The sequence below is a fragment of the Manihot esculenta genome, chromosome 2, assembly GCF_001659605.2.
Source record: "Manihot esculenta cultivar AM560-2 chromosome 2, M.esculenta_v8, whole genome shotgun sequence".
Lineage (NCBI taxonomy): Eukaryota > Viridiplantae > Streptophyta > Magnoliopsida > Malpighiales > Euphorbiaceae > Manihot > Manihot esculenta.
The window spans coordinates 11,109,726-11,135,366 of record NC_035162.2 but is presented as its reverse complement, the minus strand read 5'-3'; the positions used below and the strand labels follow the sequence as shown (position 1 = coordinate 11,135,366).

Sequence of the window (25,641 nt, the reverse complement as noted above, 5' to 3'; positions counted from 1 at the left end):
CTAAAAAGGTATTCAAACTTCAGAGGCAAGCACATTAAAAAGACACTTTTGAGGACAACAAAAGCCTATCCGGATCTACAATGCAAATGAAAAAATTAAAGACATCATACTGAACACCAAAAGCAGCAGAAGAATTAAAGAGCCCTGGCAGACAAGGAATTTGCAATGAGAGTATCAACAACGGAGTAAAAAAAATGTAAAATACATGAAACTTCTTTAAATTGGTGAATGCCCATTAACCTCATAAATCTTAAGAAGTAAGAGAGGAATTGGATAGCCTAAGGCACTCATTTTGGCACCTACGTAGACAGACATCATTCCAGTTGGGCACTTGATGTTGATTAACACAGACAGTTCTTGCACAAGCATCAGCACAAGCATCAAGCTCAGAAACACCACAAACAGTGACACAAGTATCAAGAATAGGGTCTTTAGATAACGCGCCAACCTTCTTTAACATCCTCTTTGAAGTGCACACCCTCTCACAAACAAATATTTCATCAGAGCTTTTTTCACGTCCTCTGGCACTCTTTAGCCTCTGTTCTTCAGCTCTCTTTTTCTTCATCCTAAAGGCTTGCCCAGCAACAACAGCTGGTATTGCAGCACCTAATAGATACCACCATGGATCCACCATAGCTGCTAACACAAGCTCTTGATCAGCAATTAGTTAACAAAAAAGAAAGGATGAATTACAAAAAAGTCACTGGGAGGTCTTTAGCGACTAGTCCATCCATAATTTTAGTTTTTCATAAATATATCCTACATCCCTAACTTTTTACTCTGTCAACTACTTAGTAACTCCATTCAATTTAAAATGGTTTTGCATCGGTGATCCATTTTTCTATTGCTAGAACATCTCAATATGTAAGATGGGCGTAATTGGGGCCAATTTTTCTAAGTGGATGATAGAAATATTAACTGGAACCAAGGAATAAGACATGAAAAAACGAAAAATCAGTGATAAAAAGGAAAATCTTTTTCACTCGATGAAAGAAAAAAGGGATATAAAATTCGCACATTTTACTTTTGATGGCTAGGCAAAGAGAAAAACAGAGCTTGGAGTACTCTGAAAACAAGGGTTTTACTTCTAATTTGAAGCTGGCCGGTTGTCGCAAATGGATTTTAGGTTGGTACCCTATATGCAAAGGAATGCAATGAAAGTGCAAACAAGGAAAAAAATTGAGAGGAAATGGAGAAAAAGAGAAGAGAAAAGTATTGAGACAAAGAAGAGGATTGTGAGAGATAAGAAGAATGAGGAAAAGGAAAGAATGAAAGGGATAACTTCAACTTCAAGATTTGGCTAATGAGGAGATACGAGCAGACAGTTGGGAAGTAATGACAAAATTGTCGATGGAATAAAATGTTAGAAATGTATTAATGTAATTATAAAAATACAAGGATCCACTTATAATTATGCTAAAAGCTCACGGACTGGGTAGTGTTTCTTTATAAACACGGGTAAAAAAATCCCTTGGTGAAGTGGCCTTATGTTTGCATTCAATTGTTGAATGAGACTTCAAATATAACCACCATAAATAAGTTAACTTGTCAGCAAAAAGTTCAAAACTAGCTGCTATTGGCTGTGAGGTCCTCCATTCACTAAACTCGCTGAAGAATTTAGTACAAATGGTTTTCTTCTGTAATAGGTTCTTTCATAAATACACAGACACCATTAGATAAAATTTTAAGAAAACATAAGAATTGGTCTCTTCGAGGATAGCTTCCACTTGATGAGTATATAACTTGATTCACTAAAGGTTTAACAGTCTGTCTTTAAAAACCATCTTACTTCCAAAAGTTTCCCCCCAACAATGATAAGTCAACTAAAGATATCCAACCTACCCAAGTCAGCAATTTACAGTTTTTGGAAGTAAGGTTTTATAAAATATAATTTTTTATGGTTTCTAAACCTTGATAATTTTTTATTGAAAGGAACATAATTTTTTTTAAAGGTATTTGGAGGTTTTAAGGACTTTCTAGCCCACCATTTTTTTTTAATAAAACCTCTAAAGACCATACTTGAAAAAACCTCAAGCTCTTCGAAACACAAGTTTAAACCATGAAAATCGTCTCTTATAATCACAAGCTTTTTAAAAAACTTAAAAACCCTCTTGTTACTTTTACAGTGTGTTTGGATGCGTTGAATGAGGTGAAAGGAGGTTTTTTAAAGTAACCCTAAGTAAATGGAGGTAAGGTAAGGTTAAGTAAATGGGAACCTCCTCAAATAACCTTCCTCCCAAACAAAGTAATTATTTTAAATCTTACCTCCAAAAACTCCCTGTGTTAACAACTTCCTCCCGAATAAACCTCTTCCAAAACATAATATAAACCCTTTTATTTGAATATTCCCCTCCCTACGCATCCCAGAGAGCTTAACAGCGCAGACACAATGCAAGGAGTAGATCAATGGTAGCCCAAACAAAATAAAAAACAAGTAATATATGCAATTTTTAATGCAATACACGGATTCAGAAAATTGTAATTCTCAGAAATCTCCCTGTATTAAACCAGTTAACCATCAAATTGAACCCCAAAATTCAGCTAAAAGCAGGCAAAATAACTAATGGTAGAGAGAGATAGAGCGAAAACTAACCTGAAATCCTGCATGGAGGGTTTGGATGTGGGGGATTATAGAGCGGCAGAGGTTTCGACGGAGTAAACTAATAAGCACTGTGCACCGCTTCACGAGTGAGCTCCAGGCAACTCACAGCGCACAGTGTCATTTTTGGATCTGCATCTATAAATGGGTTGTGTTCTTCAGGCCCATGATCCGCATTATTAATTATTGTTTGAAAAAATAAAATTAATATATCAAAGAATAAGCTTACTTTATTTAAAATTAATTTATAAATTAAAAATATATTTTAAATCAAAAGTTAAAAAATAAATATTCACTCATAAAAACATTCTAAAATTCATTCCAATTTTAATTTTTTAAATATTTTTCTTTTCAAACATCCTCAATAACTAATCCAATTAATATTGCAAAGTTAAGCTTTTTTATAGAATATGTCATGTAATAGTTTAATATATTGGTTTCAACTTTCAAGAATATGCTATTAATAAAAATTATTTACAATTTGAGTGAAATTGAACATTTAATCCTTTTTACTTAATATTTTGTTTTATTTTTATATTTATTTTACGTTAATTTAATTTATTTTTAAAATTTTATTAAAAAAATATAAAAATTTCAATATATTTAGACTAAATTAACGTAAATTTAGTCGCTAAATTAAAAAAACCAATAAATTTAGACTAAAAGTTTAAGAAATTGAACTTACTGGTTGTTTAATTTGAAGTAAAAATTAATAAAAGTTTTTGATATTTTAGTAAAATTAGTTTAAATTAATATTTATGATAATATATAAGAGAAAATTGAATATATACTAATTTTTTTTAAAATAAAAATTGAGCATGAGAGAAGTATAATATGATTATTTTCAGATTTATTTAGATGTATTTACTACTAGATTAAATCTATGAGTCCAAATATATACTAACTTGAACATTTTTATTAACTGTAAATGTGATATTAACTCTCTATATTTTTTTATAGTTGGATGAATTTTTTTTATAAATTAGATGAATATGAGTTAATTATATATTAAAAATTAAATTAATTATTATCAATATTTTTCGTAGTTGGCTGTTCATAGTGTTGCTATAATTCTAATATTAATAAATTAAAGTTTATTGATAAATTGATTATTTTATTATATATATATATAATGCTAATTTTTAAACTACATGTATAAGATAATTTCCTTATTTACTGTTAAAAAAATTCAATTTACACTTATTTAAGAAAAATAAAAGGCTTATTAATTTAAATAAATTAAATATTTTAGTCAACTGATATTTATTCCTAAATTTTTAATTTTAAATAATTAAATTAAAATTTTAATTTGTTAATCTAAATTAATTTTGGTTATAATTTAAAAATATTATATGTCATTTTATGTTATTTTTTAATTATTTTCAATTAATTATATTTTTAAAATTTTAATAAAAATAATCTAAATAATTTTGTAACAATACATTTATATTCTAATTTTTTTATTTATTAAATAAAATAAATTAAATATTTTTACAATTTTATATTTATATTTTAATATTTAATATTTTAAAAATGAAAATATAATCTTTTCATAATTATTTTATTCTCTAAACTAGTCGGTCATTCATCAGTTTAATTTTTTATTATGTTTTAATTAAAAATATAATCAATGATTTTTCTAAATATCTTGATAATTATTTAATAACTATTAAAAAATTAAAATATAAATATAAATTTTTTAAAAAGTTTAAATTATTTTGTCAAATAAATTAAAGAAGTCATCTATAAAAATATTTAAATTATTTTAATCAATGAAAAAAGATTATAAATTAAAAAATAATAAAAATATTAAATAGGATAATAGAGTGATGCTCTCACATTTTAATTAAAATTAATTTAAATTTATAGATAAAATTATGAAAAATTTTAAAAGTTTAATTTAATTATTAAAAATTAAAAAATATAAATGTGATTTGATAAAAATATTTAAATTATCTAAATTAATTGATCGAAATAAAATTAATTTCACACCGGCTAACTACGAGTACTATCGAAATAAAATTAATTTCACACCGGCTAATTACGAGTACTATCTTTTGGGTTTTCTATTAAAAAGAAAAACTACCAATTACTCAAGCAACACGTGCCCATGAAAAGTGAAAATGGACCCCTTATCGACACCATCAAAATAGGTTCATTCTCTCTTCCGATCAAATCGTGGTGTACACGCTCACATATTGCACGTAACACACCGTTCCAACAAATTTCCCTTTTATATTTTTCCGCCTTTTTCTCCAATTGGCTTATTTCCCTTTCTCGATCTCCCACATTCGATCATCAGTAAAATATGAACCCATACATGTCAATTCACTGAGTCTTCCTCCACTTGCTTTTTCTTTGTCCGAGCTGATTCCGAGTTGTTCACTCGCTCATCTCTCGGCGATGAAGAGCGGCCTCGAAGTTTTCGATTTTAAGGAAGAAGACGAGCTCACTGAATATTCAGCTGGTAAAATGCTCGGCAGGTTCAAAAACCCTAGCCACGACAATCCCGCTTTTTCGAAGTCCGACTTCCTTGAATGCGGTACCGTTTCTTTCTTCTTCCCTGAAGCTTTCCTTTTTTGTTTGGCCACCGAACTTTTATTTTTCCTTCACTGTTCCTGGGTTGCCTTTTGTAGAAAGTAACACTGAAATGTCCCAATTTCAATTAGAATGAGTTTTTAATTCGTAGTTTAATATTTTTGGTATTTGGTGTTCTGAATTGTGACTGTCGTTTTCTCAATTTCAGTTCTGCTGTTCATGTAGTTATATATATCACAGTTTTGAATTTCTGTCCCATGTTTTTAATGCTAATTTGATGTTGTTGTACACTTGATATAACTGTTTTGAATTTTTGATCCAATGTTTTTATTTTTTGATGCTGATTTCATATTGTTTTAAATTGGATGTCACTGTTTGATTTTTGATCCAATGTTTTCTAGTGCTAATGATATTTTATTAGTAATTATAAGTAGAAGAAGTTTGATCATATGATATCAACTGTGTTTGCAGTAGCCCAGGGATCTGCTCTTGAAAAAGAGGAAAGTGGCACCATAACTTGTGTAGATGTTGATGCCATTGAACATGGTAATAATCCTTGCAATGCTACTGCATGCGCCCCTTTGGAAGCAGTTAGACAGGAATCTACCGCCAAAGAAGACAATTCTCACCCAGATGCTGCTTTTCAGTCCGAATCTCTGAATCATGTAAAAGACTCTTGTGCAAAGATGGATAATAATGAATCCAAAAGCTCCTTTACTGAACAGGAGGGAAAGGCTTTATGCTGTGAAGCATCTTCACCTGGGAAAAGCCTATCTAATTGTGCCCTTGCAGCCTCTCCATCTCATGTACTTTGGCTTTTCTTATGTTTACTGGATTACAGAAACTTTGAGATATTTTTTTTTTCTTCTCTCTCTCTCTTTCTCTCTCTCTTATATATATATAAATATATATATATTTTGCCATTCTCAATAATCCATATTTTCTTTATCTGAAGACCATGCAGAGTGAACCAGTGGTCAATGTAAAATCCGATGCTGATGCAAGCATGAACAAGAGTTCTCCATCAACTCCTGCTTCTGATATTGCAGAGAATGGTGGTATTTACATGCAATATTTGAATATAACATATTGTCCATGAAAATTTGAATGGTGTATTTTGATAGCTTACCATACTTTTGTTGCATGGTTTCAGCTATTTTAAATGGTCACTCAGCAAACAATAATTTCAGTGCATCAAAAATGGTATGGTATTTTTCTTACACAAGTATAATTAATTTCATTGTTAATTAAAAATGAATTGGATTGTTTTCTCTTGGGAAGGTCAGGATTTCATATGCTTCCATATGACTGTTGCATTAGGTTATTATTACTTGATAATAAACATTTCTCATGTTATTACACTTTCGTATGGCCATGTAGGTCCTCATTGTTGTAATTCCCTGGACTTCGTTAGTGTTTCCTTGCACAGGATATCTCATTTTTTTCATTTGGCGTAATCATTTGCTCAAGTATTGGAAAACATTTTGGGGAATATATATTCATCTGTCCTTAGGTGATATTGTTATGCTTTTGCCATGGTTTTGGTTTGATGTAAAATTCATTTTACCTTTAGCTTAACATATCAAGTATTAGTCTGTGTTGGTTTTGGATAGAAGGATCTTCTTCTGCTTAGAATAAAATATGTGGTGCCTAGAGTTGTGATGCATGCTTCTGTTTAATTTTATATGATGGTCATAAAAGCTTCAGGATGGCTGACTGAACCTTGAACTCTCAGGATGTCATAAATATTACAGTTGATTATGTTACATATCGTGATAATTACTGGACCGGTTGCCTGGTAACTTTTTCTTGGGATGGCATTAAGATAAGTGGTATTCCTGCAAATGGAGACCAGGGAACCTTTAGCTTTGAAAGAGGAATTGATGATATTATTCGTATCGAGTCTCGGCATCTTCAAAGGGTGAGCACTAGATCATTTTGGCTGTCTCTTTGGATATTGGATTTTGCATAGTTCATTAAATCTAATTAAGTATGTAATATGCAGTTTAGAGCTGTCACTGTGAAGCTCCACTTGCTATCGAAGGATGCTGCACAAGCAACTAATGCCTATGGTAAGGGCTAGTAGCCTTTTGCAGATTCAAGACATGTTCATGATTTAGTGATGCTTGCAGTTTGTTTGTTTTAGTGCATTATGTAGGTTGTTTTAATTGCAGTGACATTGTGTTAGTTTGGAACTTTTGCTGATCCTTCTATTCACTTTTCTTGCTTTTATATTTTCAGACATGGCAGACATTAGCAAATTTGTTGGAAATAGCTAAATCTATACAATATAGATAGGGTGGAGTTGCAGGGTGGTGTTTCTTTTATGTAGCTCTATCATGTGGAATTCAGTCCTTCTACATTTTTAGAAAATAATTGTGAACTTGTAAGAAAATATTGGTCATGCTGAATATGAATGAAGCAGAACTGGTCAAGTAACTTTATGCTATTAATTAGAAGTTGTATTAGTTTCAAATTTTAACCTAGTTGATATCTAAAAGGTAGATTAATTTAGGTTTTACTTGTTCAGAATTTTCATTATTTTGTTTTGATTCTTTCACTGTTTCACAGTACTTTGGAAGGTAAATTCTTGTTTTGCTGATTTATTTGCAATCTAAACTTCAATAGGGGTTGAGCAGCTGGAGTTTGCAGTTGCTGAGCCAAACTGCTCTAGGAAATTGGAAGAGATTGCATCTCTAAATGTTAAATATTTAGCTTTGTCTGCCATTGTGCCCGAGTAAGTTTTCAAATTGCCATGGTGTGCCAGTGTTTGTTTGTAGAAGATAGTTCTCCAACTTCTCATTTAAATTGCTGTAAATGAGTAGATGCTTGTTCTTTTAATGAAGATCGAAATTGAATGGTACGATGTTGCTCTGCTGAATTAAGTTGATTATTATTATTGCTGAATACTAGTTTGTGACTTTTCACTTTTAAATATTCTCTCACAGGCTCATAGTTCTAGTTGTATCTTCAACCAATTTTGAATTGGTTGTGGGATGAGTTCTTTGCTTTAAATTTAATGTTCATGGATACATGTTAGTTGTTGAATTTTCAAAGACTAACCTTTAAATATCTTTTATAGGCATCACTTTGTAGAAATAGTTTTCAAATGCAAGGATTGCTAGTTGTCTGCATGTCTTCTATTTATTTATAATTTTATTTTCACTGTTTTTTTCCTCCTATTTTTTCTTGACTATTTGATCCATCTGCTGTAGTGTGGATGCCTCAATGGATGAACGATTTGAATTGCTTCAGCAAAGGCCTTATTTTCCTACGTGAGTGATAGCTGTTTATTTCTTTTTCTTGTCAATCAGGAATGTTACGTTAAGGGTGTTGATTTGGCCTTGTTAAATTGTGAATTTTTATGAAGACCTTTATAGCAGAGTACATGAATCATATGATTTATATAAATCTCTTTTTGATGTTCTTGGTCATGGTCCACATCCATCAAAGGACTTCTGTGCTTATGCTAGAGCACATATTGTCTTTCTTCAAAATAATTTTGATAACCTTATGTTTATTAATTTTTTAATTTTTCAACATGTAAAATGTTGTCTATCCAATTAAATGTAAGCTCTCCCAAAAAGATTCCTGAAAAAGGCTTCTTAAGTTTATCTTGGTGGGGACCTATGCTGTAATACATATCCAATAGAGTTTCAAAGGGAGTTCCTTCATTGGCTTGGCTAAAGGTTACCCTGATTTGAAGTTTTCGGACTTACTTTATTCCAAAGCTTTTGCATGTAAGTATTATATGATTCGTGTGGCTTTATGGTTTGATTTTGATCCTTATGGATGATGGTATCTTATACAAGCTATGTATACCACTGCTTGCTTGTAGTGTCTTGTACAAGCTATGGGAAATAAAGTGTTTATGCATGCATAGGTAAACAAAAATATAACACATTACTAACTACTCTTAGGACATTATAGTTTTGATGAGGCTGTTGAAGATGTTGTCTATCCAAAGGGGGATTCAGATGCAGTTTCCATTAGTAAGAGAGATTTTGATCTACTACTACCTGAGACATTTATCAATGATACAATTATTGACTTCTATATCAAGTAAGTTCACTTTCATGTATCATATGTTTGCTTGCAATTATGATTTCTCCATTTCCATTCCTTCACTCAGTTTTAATACACAAGCAAGTATTGTACTTTTATCCTTTTCCATTTTTCTGTAATTTATGTTGTGGCTTGTCAATATCGTAGTTCTTTTGGAGGTTGAATTTTTGTCTAGGTTATCATTAAGAACATGTATGAGGGGAAATCATAAGTGTGATAACAATGGGAAGGGATATGAATGAGTTTCTATAATAGTGCTTTTAACTCAGGGACTCAACTTTGAATCTGTCCCTGTTTTATGGATGAGCTAACCAATTATATATAAGATGATGTCTCATGAACATGCTATTTGTAGATGTTGTTAGTGAATGCAACTGGTGAAGGAGTTAACAGAAGTTAGCGTTTTGGAGAAACTAAATAAGGATCTATGCCAAGTAAAATTAAGACGGAACAATATACATTGTAAGTTTACCTCTTGTAAATGGAATGGAGGTGAGGTTTAATTGGACAGAGTTTGGGTGTGAAAATGCAATCAATTCAAATATACAGAGTCTATCATCTAGAAAAACAGAATAATAAATGAGAATGTAACTTATAGAATCAAAACAAGTAACAAGATGAATGAAATGGATGAGTGAGATGATTGTGCTATGTGACTATAGGATCCTTGACAAAGTGAATAGTAACTAGTTAAGTTCTATCAGATTATAGTAAGATCCTCTATGTTGTAGGGACTAAACATTAGGAATATAAGTTACAACATATTCCATAAGATGAGTGGCAGAAATGTGGATTTTGATATGATTGTATGGTAACTTGATATTGATAAGATTAGAAATGACCAAGTTTGTCGGAGAATGCATGTGGCATAAATTGGAGATAAAATAAGAGAGGGTTGATGAAGATGATTTGCTCATTTACAACATAAAGCATCAAATGCCTTAGTACAGAAGTGTGATAAGCTAGCGGTTTTGGAAGTGTGATAAGCTAGCAGTAGGAGCGAAACGAGAAATTGAGAGATCTAAAATGATAGATAAGGAAGTAGTATCAAAGGATTTGCGCTTTTTTAATGTTGATGCGGAATTGGCTTCAAATAAAGTTGAATGGTGAAAAAGATCCATATGGCCGACCCCAACTGGTTTGGGGATGAAACTTTGTTGTTGCTGTGAACATAATCATCATCCTTTGAAAAGTACTTAACCTTGGGTTGGGCACAGTTAATTGATATTAGTGGAGCCCAACTACATGATTATTTGCAACCTTTACTGCGCGTTTATTTGTGATTATTTATTTTTAGTCTATTATTCTTATTATTACTTTTAAAATATGATTCCAGGTATCTAAAGAATCAGATTCCACCCAAGGAGAAGCATAGGTTCCATTTTTTTAATAGCTTTTTCTTTCGGAAGCTTGCGGATCTAGACAAAGATCCATCTAGTGCTTCAGATGGTAGGGCTGCTTTTTTACGTGTTCATAAATGGACAAGGAAAGTGGATATGTTTGGAAAAGACTATGTTTTCATTCCTGTAAATTTCAAGTAAGGAAGTAGACAAACAAACCTTATGTTATCTAAGATGTGGTTTTATGGGTACTTTTCTAATGAGATGCATATGCTTTTGGATGATAGTCTTCACTGGAGTTTATTGGTAATATGTCATCCTGGTGAAGTTGCCAGCTTCAAAGGTGAGTTCTTGCTGGTTTTATGATGATCTGTTTGGAAATCAGTGTTCCTTTTATAGATTTGTTCTATTACAGATGAAGACTTGGGGAAATCCCTGAGAGTACCATGCATATTGCACATGGATTCTATTAAAGGAACTCATGCAGGTCTCAAAAACCTTGTTCAAAGGTATCCCATAAAGTTCCCTTGCACAAGTTCTAAATGTTGTGATGATTATCTTTTTTATGCCTTTATCTATCTGAACAACTATTTATTTCATGTGGAGTTGGGAAATTGAGGGGTGAATCAAAGGCATTTACATCATTCTCTTTGGTTCCCCTTGTTTTTTATGAAAAGATTTTTCTTCTGGTTAATCACTTTGTCCAGAAGACCATTCAATTCTAAAATCCTTAGATTCATGTTCACAGATCATAACAATTGTTGGTGTGACTATGTTCTGATTGTTGAATATTTTGGTGGTATATATAGCTCCCCCTGCAACCCAATCCTACATCCTGTCCTCTAAAAAAGTTCAGTATGATTTAATCTGTCTCTGGCATCCTTCCCTAAGGAGCTGAAGGCAGTATATCGAGGAATATTGGGTTTGTGCTCCTTGTCGTTTCATTTAGTTTCTTTATTGTTGAATGAAAGTTATAATCCATCAGCTTCTGACCATATCACCCGTGGGGTGGGTTGGAGTTTGGTGGTTTATTGACATGGAATTGTGGTCCAATCAGGCCTCATTTAATATGTCCTTTTGGAAGAATAGCAGGTTATGTTAAGAATGTTGACATTCCAAAAGATTTAATTTGTAGAGTGCTTTGGTGGAAAAATGGAAGCACCACATTTTACCTTCCCGCATGTTATACATTCAGCTAAAATGTTCCTCTCGTTTTTATATGTACACACTTTGCGACATGAACTTCTGTGCTTCATTTCATTATCCTTGTCTTTGATAGCCTTTCATTTGAATAAATATACCCTTCCAGAGGGACCTTGTCATTTACTAATTTATGGTGTTGTACTTTTGACAGTTATCTATGGGAAGAGTGGAAATCGAGGCAAAAGGAGGCATCAGAAGATTTATCTTCAAAATTTTTGAATTTGCGGTTTGTCCCACTTGAGGTATTGCCTACTTCTAAAGCTATATTTAGCTACTTAATAGTGTAGTTCTTTGAATTTCAGTACAAGCTGCTTCTAGCTACCTGTTACCATAGGAAGGAATTGTTGTGAAGGGATTGATTCAGATGCACAGATGTGCTAATTTATTCTTAACCGGAATGCTGGCTGCCTTCGGTTTAGCTCTTAGACATGCAAAATTACTTGGAACAACACATAGACCCATCGAAATGCTTTTTGTGACCTCAGAAATGGAAAGGATAATAATTTTAATATCTTGGTAATCTGAAGTCTTTTGTTACCGAGACAGATGAGGTTAAAGCAAGAAATGGAATTGGTGAATAAGCTTATGTATTTGGCTTCCATGTTATTATTAGGAAAATCCACAAGTTACCCGTAGTTGAACAATGCCATTCAATAGTCAATAGCATCACCTGTTAGGATTAGGTCTAAAATTTTGCTCGTTATCCATTTTTCCCAATTAAATCGATCATATAAGTTGATGAAATTTAATTATTTTTATTATTGTGTTGCTGAAAAGACAAACAGAAAAAAAGGGGGATTTGGTTTGCATGATTCTTATTTCCATATTTGCATGTCAATGTACACATTATTAGTGCACTCTGCAGAGACTTGCATCATGTTTATGCTTTGTTGTACTGACATCTAAGTTCAATTTCTATCAGTTGCCACAGCAGGAAAATTCCTTTGATTGCGGCCTGTTTCTGCTGCACTACCTGGAGCTATTTTTGGCTGATGCCCCTTTGAATTTCAGCCCATTTAAAATAAATGAATTCTCCAAGTTTGTAAGTGGATTTCACTCCATAGCAAGTTTCTCAATAAGATTGTACTTTAAGGATATGTTCATTCTAACAAATGGTCAAATGTTAATCTTGTCTATTGAAGTAAGATAATAATATAATATAAAGACTTCATACCTTATTTTATAAATTGTTCATCAACGTGAAGAATATGCAGCTATTCAGGAATGTCTTTTGAAGAATTTTACTAATAAGATGCTGGGAATTATATATACCCACAACTTTTATTGTAAATTGAACGTCGTTACAATGGACCTTCTGTTTACTTGTTTAGCCATTTATAGTTCCCTCTTTTGTTTTATTTTTAAATTGTTTTTTTTTGACAGCTTAACGTCGATTGGTTTCCCCCTGCTGAGGCATCTCTGAAGCGCACTCTTATCCAGAGGTTAATTTCTGAGCTCCTTGAAAATCGCCCCCGGGAACTCTCTTCTGGTGATTGTAGTGATGACCCAGAGTGTAGTTTTCCAGAAAATAGTGAGAAAGAAACTAGAGTCCAGTTTGTTTCAGAGGGATGCACTCGGGCTGTAGCTTGTCATGGGAATTTATCAACTTCTGATGCCAGTCAAGGGATTGAAATCACTCTGTTGGAAGCATCTTCTGCAAGGAATTCTGATTGTCTTAATGACCCAGGCTTGGTTCTAAGGGAATTCTTTGAGCCTGGAGTTGCTGCAGGGCCATTGCTTGCACATTGTTCGTCTTTTGACCAGCCATCTTATTACCGTCTTAATGGTGCTATGTCACAAGAGATGGAGGTATCAATTTTTCATCATTAGCTTAGCAGAAACTGTGCAATTTAAGGCTCCTTATTTTGAAAATAATAGTACATGATACTAAGAGTTCCATGGGAAATTGACTGACACCTGTACATTTTATGGCTCATGTTTTCTTGTTTTTTAGCAGGATCATGCAGAAGCTGACGAGCCATTTGTGTATTTCCCATCTGGAGACGTTATTTTTCAACAAATTGCTGGTATAACACCTCAAGCTGGTTCTATTCCAAATGCACCAAGTAGTTTTGGCACTGATCCTTCTTGGAATCCAGGAATTTCTATGCAAGGAGAGAATGATAAGTCATCCCCAGAAACATGTGCCACTGATGATTCTGATGTAGGAATTATTGAAAATTGCCCCGTTGAGAAAGATTTGGATTTGTGTCAAAAAGAGAAAATCGATCAACAAAGATCCCAATCAGTGGAAAACCTAGAGTGTTTGACAGAAAAAATTGCTGTGAGCTCTGGTGAGATGCTGGAGAACGCTGCTATTAGAAGTAATGAAGACCCTGATAGGATGCATGATGCCAATGAGAATGGCGATCTTGCCTGGTGTCAGGAAAATCCAACTTCATTGCGTAAAGACACTGACATGGTAGAAAATGGATTGCATCAAGACTCAGAAAAAGCAGAGATCATGGGGGGTGATGTGCAAACTATGTGTGATGATGTGATGGCAGAATCAGATGAGAAGCAAATGATCCAGGTTAATGTGATGGCAGAATCAGATGAGAAGCGAAGAATGGAGGAGTATGTGATGGCAGAATCAGAACAGCAAACTGCAAAAAGGCATCGGGTTACTCCTCCTGAAGAAGGGGAGGGAGATGTCACTGGAAGCCTTTCTAGGGAGCTTCATTTGTAATTTTGTAGGTAGATGGAGCTCTCGTCGTAGATTTTATTAACGTAATTGTAAACTTGGATCTCACTAGATGTTGATATGCCATTCTGTGAATATCTCATGGCCCATATCTTAACTATCATTAGCTTGGATGGTCTTGTAGGGGGAAAAGGGGAAATTGCACAACTTCATGTGCTAATAATTAAGCGATCAAAATATTTTTTGGGCCCAGCAAGGGAATCAATTTCTTCCATGTCGGATAACGCATGAATGTTGCAATTATGTAATGATGAGGCTTTAGCTGCTTCATGAAAAAGAAAGCCATTTTCCTCTGAAGGAGAACCCACGGCCGTTAAAAGGGAAATGTAACGTAAACGCTCGACTTATATTATGAATTTCACCGAGTAAAATTTAAAGCAACATAATCATAATTAAAAAGTATTCACATAATAAATATTTTTTTCCTTTTTCGATCTTTAATTTTCAATTTAAAAAATAATAATAATTGAGTGGTACTTATTTAATTTGAGAAACAGCTTTAAAAAAAAAATCAAATTTTTTACGCAAATAGTTATTCTGAATATTTTCAAACAATTGGATTTTGAATTATTAATAATTACGAAATTAATAAAATTACCGCCTTTCAGGTAGTTCATGAGGTAAAGTGTTGCACGGAAATACTTTTGTTTTTCTTTCTCTTTTTTTTTTTTTCCTCATTGTTTTTTTTTTGAAGGTGTTACAATTGTGCGCTTACAATTGTTAAATCCAAAACAGTGAGGGCGCACGCACGTTGGGTTCCCCCTTTCCTGAGGGTGCAACTAACGAAAACAACCATTACCAGAGAAAGAGACGCCTCCGTCACTGCCAAAAGGCGCTAAGAAAAGCTTCAAATCTCGCATTGTATGTTCAATTAAAAGTCTAGGGTTAGGGTTTTTCTCACCGAATCGGGCAGGGATGAAGCAGCTGTTACACGGCCATCAGAGCCATTCTCAGAGAACGGCTTTTGCTGGTCTTCTCGTAATTCTGCTTCCCATTTTCTTCCCTCGCGTCTTTGGTCCCTTGGGCCGAGCCTCGCCTTCTCTCTTCTCCGTACGCCCTCCTATCCAAATGGATTCTCTCTCTCTCTCTCTCTCTCTCTCTCTCTCTCTCTCTCTCTGTTTTCTTAAAGGTATACTGCATTGCAGGAATGGATTGCTCCAAAACCTAGACATTTGCCACTTCTAAAAGCTGCTTTAAATCGCCATATTGTAAGGAGGCTTTTGATCTGAAAATTTTGCGGATTATTTTCTCTACCTTCTTTAATTAATGAAAGTATTTGGGTTTACTTTTTAGCTCAGTAGACAACAGTCTGAGCTTTGGTCCCCTTTGCCTCACCAAGGATGGAGACCTTGCACTGACCACTCAACTCTGCCTTGTAAGTGTTTAAATGGTGATTATCTGATTTTTGCGTGATATTGTGGTCAGTTACATAGGACGATTATGTAATATGATTGGCAATTGATAAGGTACAATTTCTAACAAACTTAAATTACATTTTGAAGCGTTACCTAAAAAATCTGATGGGTATATTCAAGTATTTCTTGATGGAGGATTAAACCAACAAAGAATGGGAGTAAGTACCTAATTTACCAAGAAACATTTTTATAGTCAATGTGTGCGAATCGTTGTCCTAATTTTTATTATTTTTTTTTTTGCTTTGTGTTGACTGATTGTTTTAAAAAATTTTCTTTTACCTCTTCCCTTTCGTTGTTCCAAGATATGCGATGCTGTTGCTGTTGCTAAAATACTAAATGCAACTCTTGTAATCCCACACCTTGAAGTAAATCCAGTCTGGCAAGATTCAAGGTAATTCATTGTTTGAGTTGTCTTTGAAAGTTGAAACCGTTGTAACATTACGGATTCCTGTCTAAATTTGAGACCTTAAAGCAGTAATCATGTTGTTTCTTCAGTTCATTCGTGGATATATTTGATGTCGATCATTTTATTGATGTCCTACGCGAAGAAATTTCTATTGTTAAAGAGCCCCCCAGTGAGTACTCTTGGAGCACACGTGAGTATTATGCGACAGGTATAAGAGCTACTAGAATCAAGACCGCACCTGTCCATGCTTCAGCTCACTGGTATCTGGAAAATGTTTTGCCCGTACTGCAGAGGTTGGTAAATCGTCTGATCATTGTTTTGTTGAGGAACACAATATGTTGTTGGAGTTTCTTAGTTAAGAGTAGTTCCTTGCACGGGTTTTGTTTGGTTTTTTCTCTCGGATATATATATGCATAAACATTCCATACTTCTTTTTCCTTTTAGATGTCCTCATATACACGTTGTTCATACTGCATGGTTCTCTCTTTGGCATTTTCTTGTAAATTTATTTTTCATTTTCCTTCCCTTTAAATTACTTATTGGGCAACCACTGTTGCAATGCACAAGTTTTCCTACATTATGGGCAGTGGAAGGTTAACTATATGCAACCTTTGCAGAAAGTTTACTTGTAGGAACAGTTAGGTTCTGAGGGGCCTATTAAATTGTGTCATTACATCATATAGTTTTATGAGCTTTACTCCACTATTAATGTCATATTTTATCACAATACCCAAATACCTGGTTTGGCTGTTGATTTGATCTGAGCATTACCTTTGCTCTTTTCTGATGATTTTGTTACATTTTCAGCCAAAATTTGCATGTAACATCTGCTTGATGGTGTACTATTTGGGGTAAAAATATTTATTAATGTGTTACTGTTGGTGTACAAATGTTTGATCGAAATGTATGACATTGACTTTCCATTCAAGTAGTGTTTTTATTGTTGCAGTTATGGCATTGTTGCTATTGCCCCTTTTTCTCACCGCTTGGCTTTTGACAAATTGCCTACAAACATCCAACGCCTACGGTGTAAAGTGAATTTTGAAGCTTTAGCGTTTGTTCCTCATATAAAGTCATTGGGAGATACGCTTGTTAATCGCCTCCGGGATCCTTCTGCTGCCTCAGGGACTGAGTTCCTGAAGGAGAGAAGAGGTGATGCTGAAAAAGAGGGATCTGGAAAGTTTGTTGTGTTACATCTTCGCTTTGATAAAGTATGATCCTCAGCTCATATAAACAATAAGCCAAAATTTTGTGTTTGAACTTGTAAACCCTCTTGGATAACTGGACTATTTTGGAGGGTATATAATTATATTCGGTATTCCTTATACTTTGAAAAAGGAACTCTTCTAGCTTCAGTTTTTTTGGAAGGTACAAGGACTAGAATACCTTTAATAAATCTGAAACATCCTTGGTCACAGCAGGCCTATTGTTATTTCCAGGTCCAGAGACTAAGAATCTGTTGTGAAAACTATAGTACCTCAGTCCTCCTTGATGATTAATTGATTTATTTACTGTAGCCTATCTGTTAATCACCCAGAGGTTGATATTTTTTGTGTCCTCTTATTCCAACCTAAATTCGTACAGGATATGGCTGCACATTCAGCATGTGATTTTGGCGGTGGTAAAGCTGAAAAACTTGCTCTTGCCAAATATCGCCAAGTTCTTTGGCAAGGAAGGGTTTTAAACTCACAGTTTTCAGATGAGGAGTTGAGAAGTCAGGGTCGTTGTCCATTGACGCCTGAAGAGATTGGGTTATTGCTAGCAGCTTTAGGTTTCAGCAATAATACTCGGCTCTATCTTGCTTCACACAAGGTTAGTTTTGTACCTTATCTTTCAAGTAGTAGAAAGTTCTGAATAATCTTTTGCCACCAACAAGCTGGAAATTCATGTGATCTATCATATATGCCTGGGGAAACATATATATATATATAGATATTTTTTAATTTTTATGATAAGTTGACACTTGAGGAAATTTACTTTTAAGGTTTACGGTGGAGAAGCAAGGATCTCTACCTTGAAGCAACTATTCCCCATGATGGAAGACAAGAAGAGCCTGGCCTCTGCAGAGGAACTGGCTGAAGTTGAAGGCAAGGCTTCTCTATTGGCTGCAGTTGACTATCATGTGAGCTTGCAGAGCGACATCTTTATATCTGCCTCCCCAGGAAACATGCACAATGCTTTGGTAGACATCTCTGTTAATCTTTTGTGCTATTTTTGTGATGGTAGATTATAAGCTGTCCGGGTCTATTTTAAATTCTGGTGAATGTAATTTGAGAGGTTACTTAAATGGCAGGTGGGACACAGAGCTTACCTGAACCTGAAGACTATAAGACCAAACATGGTGCTGCTGGGCCCGCTCTTCCTGAATAAGAGCATGGAATGGCCAGAGTTTCAGCTTGCAGTGGTTAATGGGCATAAGAGTAGACAAGGGCAGATTAGATTGAGAAAGGAGAAGCAATCAATATATACATACCCTGTTCCTGATTGTATGTGTCAATTATAACTGTGAATGATGGATGCAGAAGTTTTAAATGCAAGTTTGTGCGTAATTATGAGCAAGTGCTGCTCGCTTTTTCTGAGTTGTGCATAGCTACGGTCTAGAATATTTTGGTTTTGCATTTTGCTTGAATTTGTGATTATAGATATGGAGATTGGTTTCAATCTTATCCGCTAAGCTTACAAGTTTTATTTATTTAATGTAGTGCTTTCAGGATTGAAGATGAAAATCGTGTTGGAATGTTATAGTAGTGACACACTAATGTATGGGGCTATTAAAAGGCCTCCTTTTTAAGGTAAGTTTTGAATTATGTTGCTGACTTAAGGAAGACTCCTAGAGGCCCTATTTCAAGTTCCACATGTATGACAAAAGAAGATAATTGAGAAAGAAGATAAGCAGCGTAATGAACAGCCTAAAAAATACATCTGTCGCATTCTTTCACATTTTCAATATTCAAGAGGCACATATAACGCCCACGGATTGATCAGCTTTCTTCAAACTGTTAGCAATTTGTGAGATACTTGGAACTGTGGGCATCTGACCATCTTTCTTATCCTTCCCACCTCCATTCCAGCTGCCAGCCAATTCCTTCAACTCTCTGGGGAAAATAGATGGACCAATTTCATCTTCAATCGGAAGTGGTCGCTTTGAGCTCTCAAGATCAACAACCAGAACAATGTTCTCTTCCAATGGAGGCCTGCTTACTGATAGTGAGTTTGTAACCTCTCCTCATCCTGTTTAGCCTGTGAAATGGCTGACGGGATATTACTGCTTTTAGATTCAATAGCTGAAAATGATGTCCTGCCTAGAATGCTTTCTTCAGAATTTAGCACCATTTTCTCCTTATCAGTGCTGTTTTGCTCTGAATTAATTAGTATTTATCAAATGCAAGAGAGTATTTGGTGCAAATAGCAAGTAAATGAACAATCATTTGAAGTTAGGAGCAAGTTGAGATTGTTATGTTATGCTCATTGACAAAACTTAAGGTGAGAAGTTGAGTCAAAATTGCAAACCAACTTTACCACTTATCCAATGAAAGTTGTATATCAAAGTTAGTGGATAAGACAAGTACACCAAAATCCAAGAAAGTGAAGAACATACATATATTAAAGAAAAAAAAAAGATTAGCCATTGAAATCGCGTGGAAAATATAACAAAATTTGATTATAAGTTAATTTTATCTATATGAAATTCAAAAAATATGTTTTAATTTAAAGTTATTAGTTGAGACAATACTATTCCAATAAATATTCAATCATATTTTAATTTTTTTAGTTCATTGATCAATTCTAACCTATTATAATATTATTATAATTAATTCATTCACGTATCTCTAAATTCAATTTCAATTTTTTATTTAGACTCGTTATAATTAAATTAAATAATTTTATTTTAACTAATTTAAAGATTGTTATAATATTAAATGCAACTTCAATTCAGTGTGCTACGATTCGAATTGAGACATCTTAGTTTAAAAAAATAATACCACTTTAGTCAATTTCATTTTGAATGTCAATTTCATCTACAAAATACAAATTTTTCTTAAATTTAAGCTTAATATTCTTTTAGAAATTCTAAATTTATTTAAGAAATATCTAAGCCGAGCACATTTTACTATAGTTAAATGACTTGCAGAAAACTTTAGGCTTCTTATTTTTTATTACAATCATTCAATTAAGAATCATTTTGAATATTTGTAATATGTCCATAGTTAAGCTCCACACGCAAAAACGTTGAGTATTTCCAACTCTCTGTCGTTTGAATTCTTCCACAAGCCAACTAGCCAAAGTAAATGGAAAAAAAAATGAAAAAATAAAAAAAATTATATTTAATTTTTTAAATTAAGGAGCCAATCCGGGTCCAATCAATCACATGGGCTGTGACCAAACCAAGAACTTTTGAGGCCATAAATTCGAAACACGTGGGCTGGCAGTTCCAGGAAGAGGAGCTATCACTTACTTGCACGCAAAATTACGCTTCCTCTCTCTCCTGTCGATGGTCATTTCATACGCCACCGTTTTCTTCCTATATTCTCTGCAGGCGGCCGCTGCAGCCACCACTTCTGACACTGCATTCTCCTCTTCCTCTCCGTATGGCTACACTCTCCTACAACCCTACCCACGGTAATACCAACTCTAATTAACGTAATTATCCACTCTCTTCTTTGAAAGGAGCTGATAAAGATCAGAGGAAGAAACATTTGCATTAAGAGTTGGAACTAAATTTTCTATAATTCCTTTGCTTTCTTTATCAGTTGGAGGAGGCTGAGAGACGAAAACTAAGTAGGGTTTCTACATTCCAATTGTGCTTTCGAAGGTATCCACATTATGCTTTCTGCAGAGACGTGCCTCTTTTGAATATCCTCTCATATTCCAATTTTCTGCGACAATTTGTTTTGACCGATGCAGTACTTGCTTGGTAATTGGAGTTGTATGAAAACCCAGGAAAAGAAAAGAAAAAGCTCCAGTTTTGATAAGTTTGATGAAAATCTTTTTAATTTGTGTTGTTTTCTATTTTGTTTATTTTCATGACTTTTTAGCTTGATAGATCTATTTTTTGGTTTAGTTACGTGTTTTCTAATTTTTTTTTTCCCGTTATTTTTAGATAGTTTAGTTTTTTTTAGTGTGTTTAAGGTAATCTTCCTGGCTAGATTCCTATTTTTTTGAGATATTTTTGTAGTGTCCTGGTACATTGTTTTTCTATTGTTTTGACAGTAGGCATATTGAAACTATGTGTTGGCAGCTTAGTTGCTTATGTATGGTAATGGGTTGTTTGGATGATGGACAAATTTGACGAAAGACAGAAAACTTTCTTAAATTGTTTCTCCAATTTTTCTCCTTTTTTGTTTGTTCGCTTATTATGCTAAACCTATGAAAAATATTGCAAGTATCTGTCAGAAAAACTGTGAAAGATTTTTGTTATATGCTTATGTGCTTTTTGTGATTCAGCCAACCGAAGGAAATCCTAAGAAGGTTTAATCTTCCTTTAATTCCTTTGATTTCCAGCAACTATATCTTGTTTAACATTGCGATATAGCCATTTTTTATTGTTCTTTTATTTATTTTTTTTTGGTATTTATTTATGTTCAATTTGTTCTTATATCAATTATTGTGGCAGGAAGAAAGAACTTTTTCACTATGGCGGTGGCATTTACTGATCTTTCATGGTGGTCATGGAGTGGAAAGCATCAGGAGCCTAAAATCTCAAATGCACCTTCTTTAAATGCCAGAGCTGATTCAGACTTGTGGGAATCAGATACTCTGAAATTTCCGTTGGCTCCTGGGGCTAATGGGACTTCCTCTTATAGAAGGGTTAAGCAAAAATGGCATAGCCGGGAAGAGAGGAAAATTGATAGGGAATATGATGCAGTTCTTGTGCCTTCTGATGGTGGTTGCGTTTCAGGGTCTGAGTCTGATTCAGATTATTCCATTGGGTGGTTGGAGCCTCATGGACCTGCATTCCAGAGTAATGATGACGAAGATAACAGTTTTGCTGTACTGGTCACATGTTATGGTCGTGCTCAAGAGAAAGCATTTGAGAACTCAAAGAACAATTTGTTTGGTGCCGTTGTCAACATTCAAGATGGTTACTCTGATGGTATGTGTTGTTTGCTGTTAATGAAAATTTTCTTCGGCTTTTGCTTGTCTTGAGATCTTATATTTTGTTCTGCATTGTCAACATACGTTTCCTTTGCGTTGGCTAATAATTTACTAGTTAGGTTATTGCTGTTATGAATGAGATCTTATAATTTGCTATGGTGATGCACAATTTTCACATCAAACATTACTAGGTCAAAAGCCTTGATGGCCAAGTCTGATTTACCAACCTAAAATTGAACGAGTACTTAACTGGATAAGCTGTTTGAGCATTTAGGTGACCACAGACCACTTCTCAGTTATTGAATTCCTAGCAATCAACCTCTTATGCCGAACCAACTCAAAGGGGGAAACCTCAACAGTTTCAACACTTCTCTGGAAAGTTTATTTGCAATCCAAAACGGCATGTATTTTCAGCTAGTTATGAAATTGAGCAGTTTTGGGTGGCCTTTAATATGAAGGATTCTTCTCCAGCAAATAGTTTCCCATGAAATGTGTTAAAAGTACAAATATTCAATGGAGTTCTGCACTAAATATCTACTTCACTTTTATGAAGCAGATTGTTGTTATCCCCCTATTTTAGCTGCAAAGGATATATAATAATGGAGTCCTGATTATTAAGTGGTCAAGTACTCGGTCAAACTCTCCATTCTTACATTGAGGCATATATCAGGAATTGGAAATACATTAAGAATAAAATAACCAAAAAGAAAGTGTTATAGTCCAGTTTATTTACTTATTTATTTTTGTATTTCCAAATAAGCTATTCACCATAGTGGATAACCACCAAATCATACCTTTAACATACCAAAACCAAAATTCCAGCAAATGAACACACCAAGTGAACCCTCCAGAATTTGCTTGTCAATCATTACCTGAAATTATCATTGAAACCCAAAAGTTTCCTGCAGCCAGAGATGCCATTAAGTGGAATCTGAGATTACAGGACTAAACGACCACTTGTTTTGCCTCAAATATCAATCACTTCAACCCCAATTCAGCCTCAAGTTCTAGCCTCTTGTTATTCATAGTTTTGGACCATGCATGTCCAAGTTTATGAAGCTCTAACTAACCATAAATGCACAAGGATGGATTATCCATAACTGGCATTATCTCGCTAGGTGCTTAGTTGGTAACTTTTAAGGTCCAAAGGAGCTCATATGCATTGCATTTTCTTTTATTTAGTGATACAACTCATAATAGTTTGCTTCTCTTATCTCTGTGGATAGCCATGCATTGTTGTTCTTTATCACCCTGTGGAAGTTCAGTGCATGTTGATTGAGTTGTGAAAAGTTGTTTGGTAATATAACTATCATTTGTATCATTTAAATTTTGCTACGCCCATTTTTTGAACTTCCTGAAGTTTACTTCCGTGTTTAAACTTCTATCATGCTTATTCTCCTCCCATCTCCTTCTGACATGTCTCTGTATTCATCTCAAATTAGACTTTTAGCTATATTTAATGTTTATGCTTCAATCACTTGAGTTATTTGTGGCGTCAATGCAACATCTGATATTGAATGTATCTTCACATAAGAAACTAAGAGTAGATCCTGCTTCACTGGCCCCTGTTTAACGGTCATGCAAGCAAATGTAGTTGTTATTCTCTTTGCTTTTTGTTAGTGGTTAATCTTTGTTTCGTCTCTTTTATCTTAATGGTGCAGAGAGCATTAAGTATATGGAAAAGTGGCTCTCTGGGCTCCAGAACAGCTGACATTCAATGCTGCTAAATAGTTCCACATGGGTCTCTGGAAGAATCTGTCCTGTTGAATTAACATGGAGAGATGTGTAAAAAATGAAAAGCGTCGAAAAGGAAGAGAGAAGGGAAAAAAAAAAAAAAGAAAAAAAAAAGAAGATATACTAGGTGGCATAATTGATTGATTGCTGCTGAAGAGGATTGGCTAATGTTCTGTCGTTGCTACTACAAGCAGGATTGTTAACCATAAAGGATGAAAATGGTTAAAGCACTAGAAGTGATGGGTTTCTTGGATTTTCAAATTATTGTTCTACTGGAAAGGAGTTTTCTCCTGCTGTCTTCCCCCTACTCAACGTCTGAAAATAATGAGAATATTAAGTGATGTAAGATACTAAGAAAGAGTAGAAAGGGCGTGCGTGTGTGCTTTCAATTCTTTGTTGTAAATATCCTTGTACATATATATTTAATATTTATTATGTAAATAGTATATTATAATTTGATTCTCTCCATTCTTCAAATCATACTGTAATTGGTGAGATCATACTGTAATTGGTGAGAAAAGATAATTATATGCATTGGGATAGGGTTGGGTTCATGTGTTGATTAATGCATTTACTCTTGCAGTATTTCAATTTACGAACACACTGGTTTTGAGGGAATGATTTCTTCTTCTTTTTTCTAATTTGATTTTTGAGATTTTTAATCCCAAATAAAGGGGATATGTGAATATGATGTAGATAATGTTCCCCTTTTACCAGAAATGGGATTTCGAAATTTCATATATATATATATATATATATATTAAGAAACTATCAAAACTCTCCTTTGAACTTCCATGGCGGCGGCGGCTTTGGATTCCTTGGAGATACTTCTTACCATTTTCCAAACAGTAATAAGAATGAGCCTGCCCAAATATGGATATTTATTGTTTAAAATGGCTTTTAATAATAATAGTATTTTTCTTTCAAAGAAAAATGAAAAGCCCCAGCGTGCCCAAATTCCCATACACAACTTATATCTTTTTCGGAAGACAATTCAAACTTAGATTCACTGTTTGATTAACATCACAAACATTTCATTTCGAAAAAAAAAAAAACATCACAAAGACACTCATAGAAAGAAATGACATAGAAATGAATTACCATTATATGTGGCCTTATTTAAATCAAATTAACTATTTTGAAATGAATTTTTTAAAAAATAATTTAATTAGATGAATATAAGGTAATTTACTTCTTCTTTGTCAAAATAATAAATATTTTTAATTTTTTAAAAAATTTAAATAAAAATATCAATTTACATAATTTTAATACTTACTGAAAAAAAAAATTATTAATTATTTTTAAGTTTTCTTTGATACGCGATTATTGAATTTTTAATCGTTTAAGACTTCAACAAATGTTTGAGAATCTCTTCCATTTTTCCCTTTTCTTTCTTCCACGTCTTCGTCCGCTCCGACTGTTGCCCTAGTGTGGTTGTCTTCTGTCCCTCCGGGGAAAGGACAATTGGTCTCTTTCCCTCGTTCAAAGAGTGGATTTGTTACTTCCCCACCTCTGAATCGAATTGTGAATAAATAAAGTTT

General features: G+C 33.9%; 4 protein-coding genes across 14 annotated transcripts; 3 read left to right on the top strand and 1 right to left on the bottom strand.

Annotated features, from left to right (window-relative positions):
* Positions 1-110: 110 nt before the first annotated feature.
* On the bottom strand, positions 111-2,746 carry LOC110604593 (uncharacterized protein At5g64816). Its single transcript, XM_021742834.2, has 2 exons — positions 2,594-2,746; positions 111-636 (listed from the first exon to the last, which is right to left on the bottom strand). The coding sequence occupies exon 2, from the start codon at positions 632-634 to the stop codon at positions 251-253; it is 384 nt and encodes a 127-aa protein (XP_021598526.1). The 5' UTR covers positions 635-636; positions 2,594-2,746; the 3' UTR covers positions 111-250.
* A 2,031-nt stretch (positions 2,747-4,777) lies between these two features.
* On the top strand, positions 4,778-14,661 carry LOC110608966 (probable ubiquitin-like-specific protease 2B). Of its 9 annotated transcripts, none has more exons than XM_021748254.2 (17): positions 4,778-5,141; positions 5,609-5,943; positions 6,093-6,195; positions 6,291-6,340; positions 6,873-7,058; positions 7,143-7,209; positions 7,766-7,874; positions 8,353-8,412; positions 9,068-9,199; positions 10,539-10,739; positions 10,830-10,885; positions 10,958-11,051; positions 11,897-11,987; positions 12,668-12,787; positions 13,129-13,554; positions 13,703-13,772; positions 13,845-14,661. In XM_021748254.2, exons 1-17 carry the CDS (start codon positions 5,003-5,005, stop codon positions 14,432-14,434), a joined length of 2,829 nt encoding a protein of 942 aa, XP_021603946.1. In that variant the 5' UTR covers positions 4,778-5,002; the 3' UTR covers positions 14,435-14,661. The 9 variants fall into 9 exon arrangements, with proteins under 9 accessions (XP_021603946.1, XP_021603945.1, XP_043810149.1 ...); XM_021748253.2 differs by having other exon boundaries at positions 13,700-13,772; XM_043954214.1 differs by having other exon boundaries at positions 6,102-6,192; positions 13,700-14,661.
* Positions 14,662-15,164: 503 nt separating this feature from the next.
* On the top strand, positions 15,165-18,936 carry LOC110609799 (O-fucosyltransferase 31). Its single transcript, XM_021749610.2, has 10 exons — positions 15,165-15,499; positions 15,595-15,657; positions 15,743-15,824; positions 15,952-16,022; positions 16,167-16,255; positions 16,360-16,563; positions 17,220-17,481; positions 17,855-18,082; positions 18,255-18,452; positions 18,564-18,936. Exons 1-10 carry the CDS (start codon positions 15,365-15,367, stop codon positions 18,771-18,773), a joined length of 1,542 nt encoding a protein of 513 aa, XP_021605302.1. The 5' UTR covers positions 15,165-15,364; the 3' UTR covers positions 18,774-18,936.
* LOC110605826 lies at positions 18,921-24,562 on the top strand. 3 transcript variants are annotated; one of them, XM_043954215.1, is made up of 4 exons: positions 18,921-19,062; positions 19,342-19,477; positions 21,885-22,364; positions 24,028-24,562. In XM_043954215.1, exons 1-4 carry the CDS (start codon positions 19,033-19,035, stop codon positions 24,075-24,077), a joined length of 696 nt encoding a protein of 231 aa, XP_043810150.1. In that variant the 5' UTR covers positions 18,921-19,032; the 3' UTR covers positions 24,078-24,562. The 3 variants fall into 3 exon arrangements, with proteins under 3 accessions (XP_043810150.1, XP_043810151.1, XP_021600172.1); XM_021744480.2 differs by lacking the exons at positions 18,921-19,062; positions 19,342-19,477 and adding exons at positions 20,700-20,890; positions 21,022-21,185; XM_043954216.1 differs by lacking the exons at positions 18,921-19,062; positions 19,342-19,477 and adding an exon at positions 20,687-20,890.
* Positions 24,563-25,641: the final 1,079 nt, after the last annotated feature.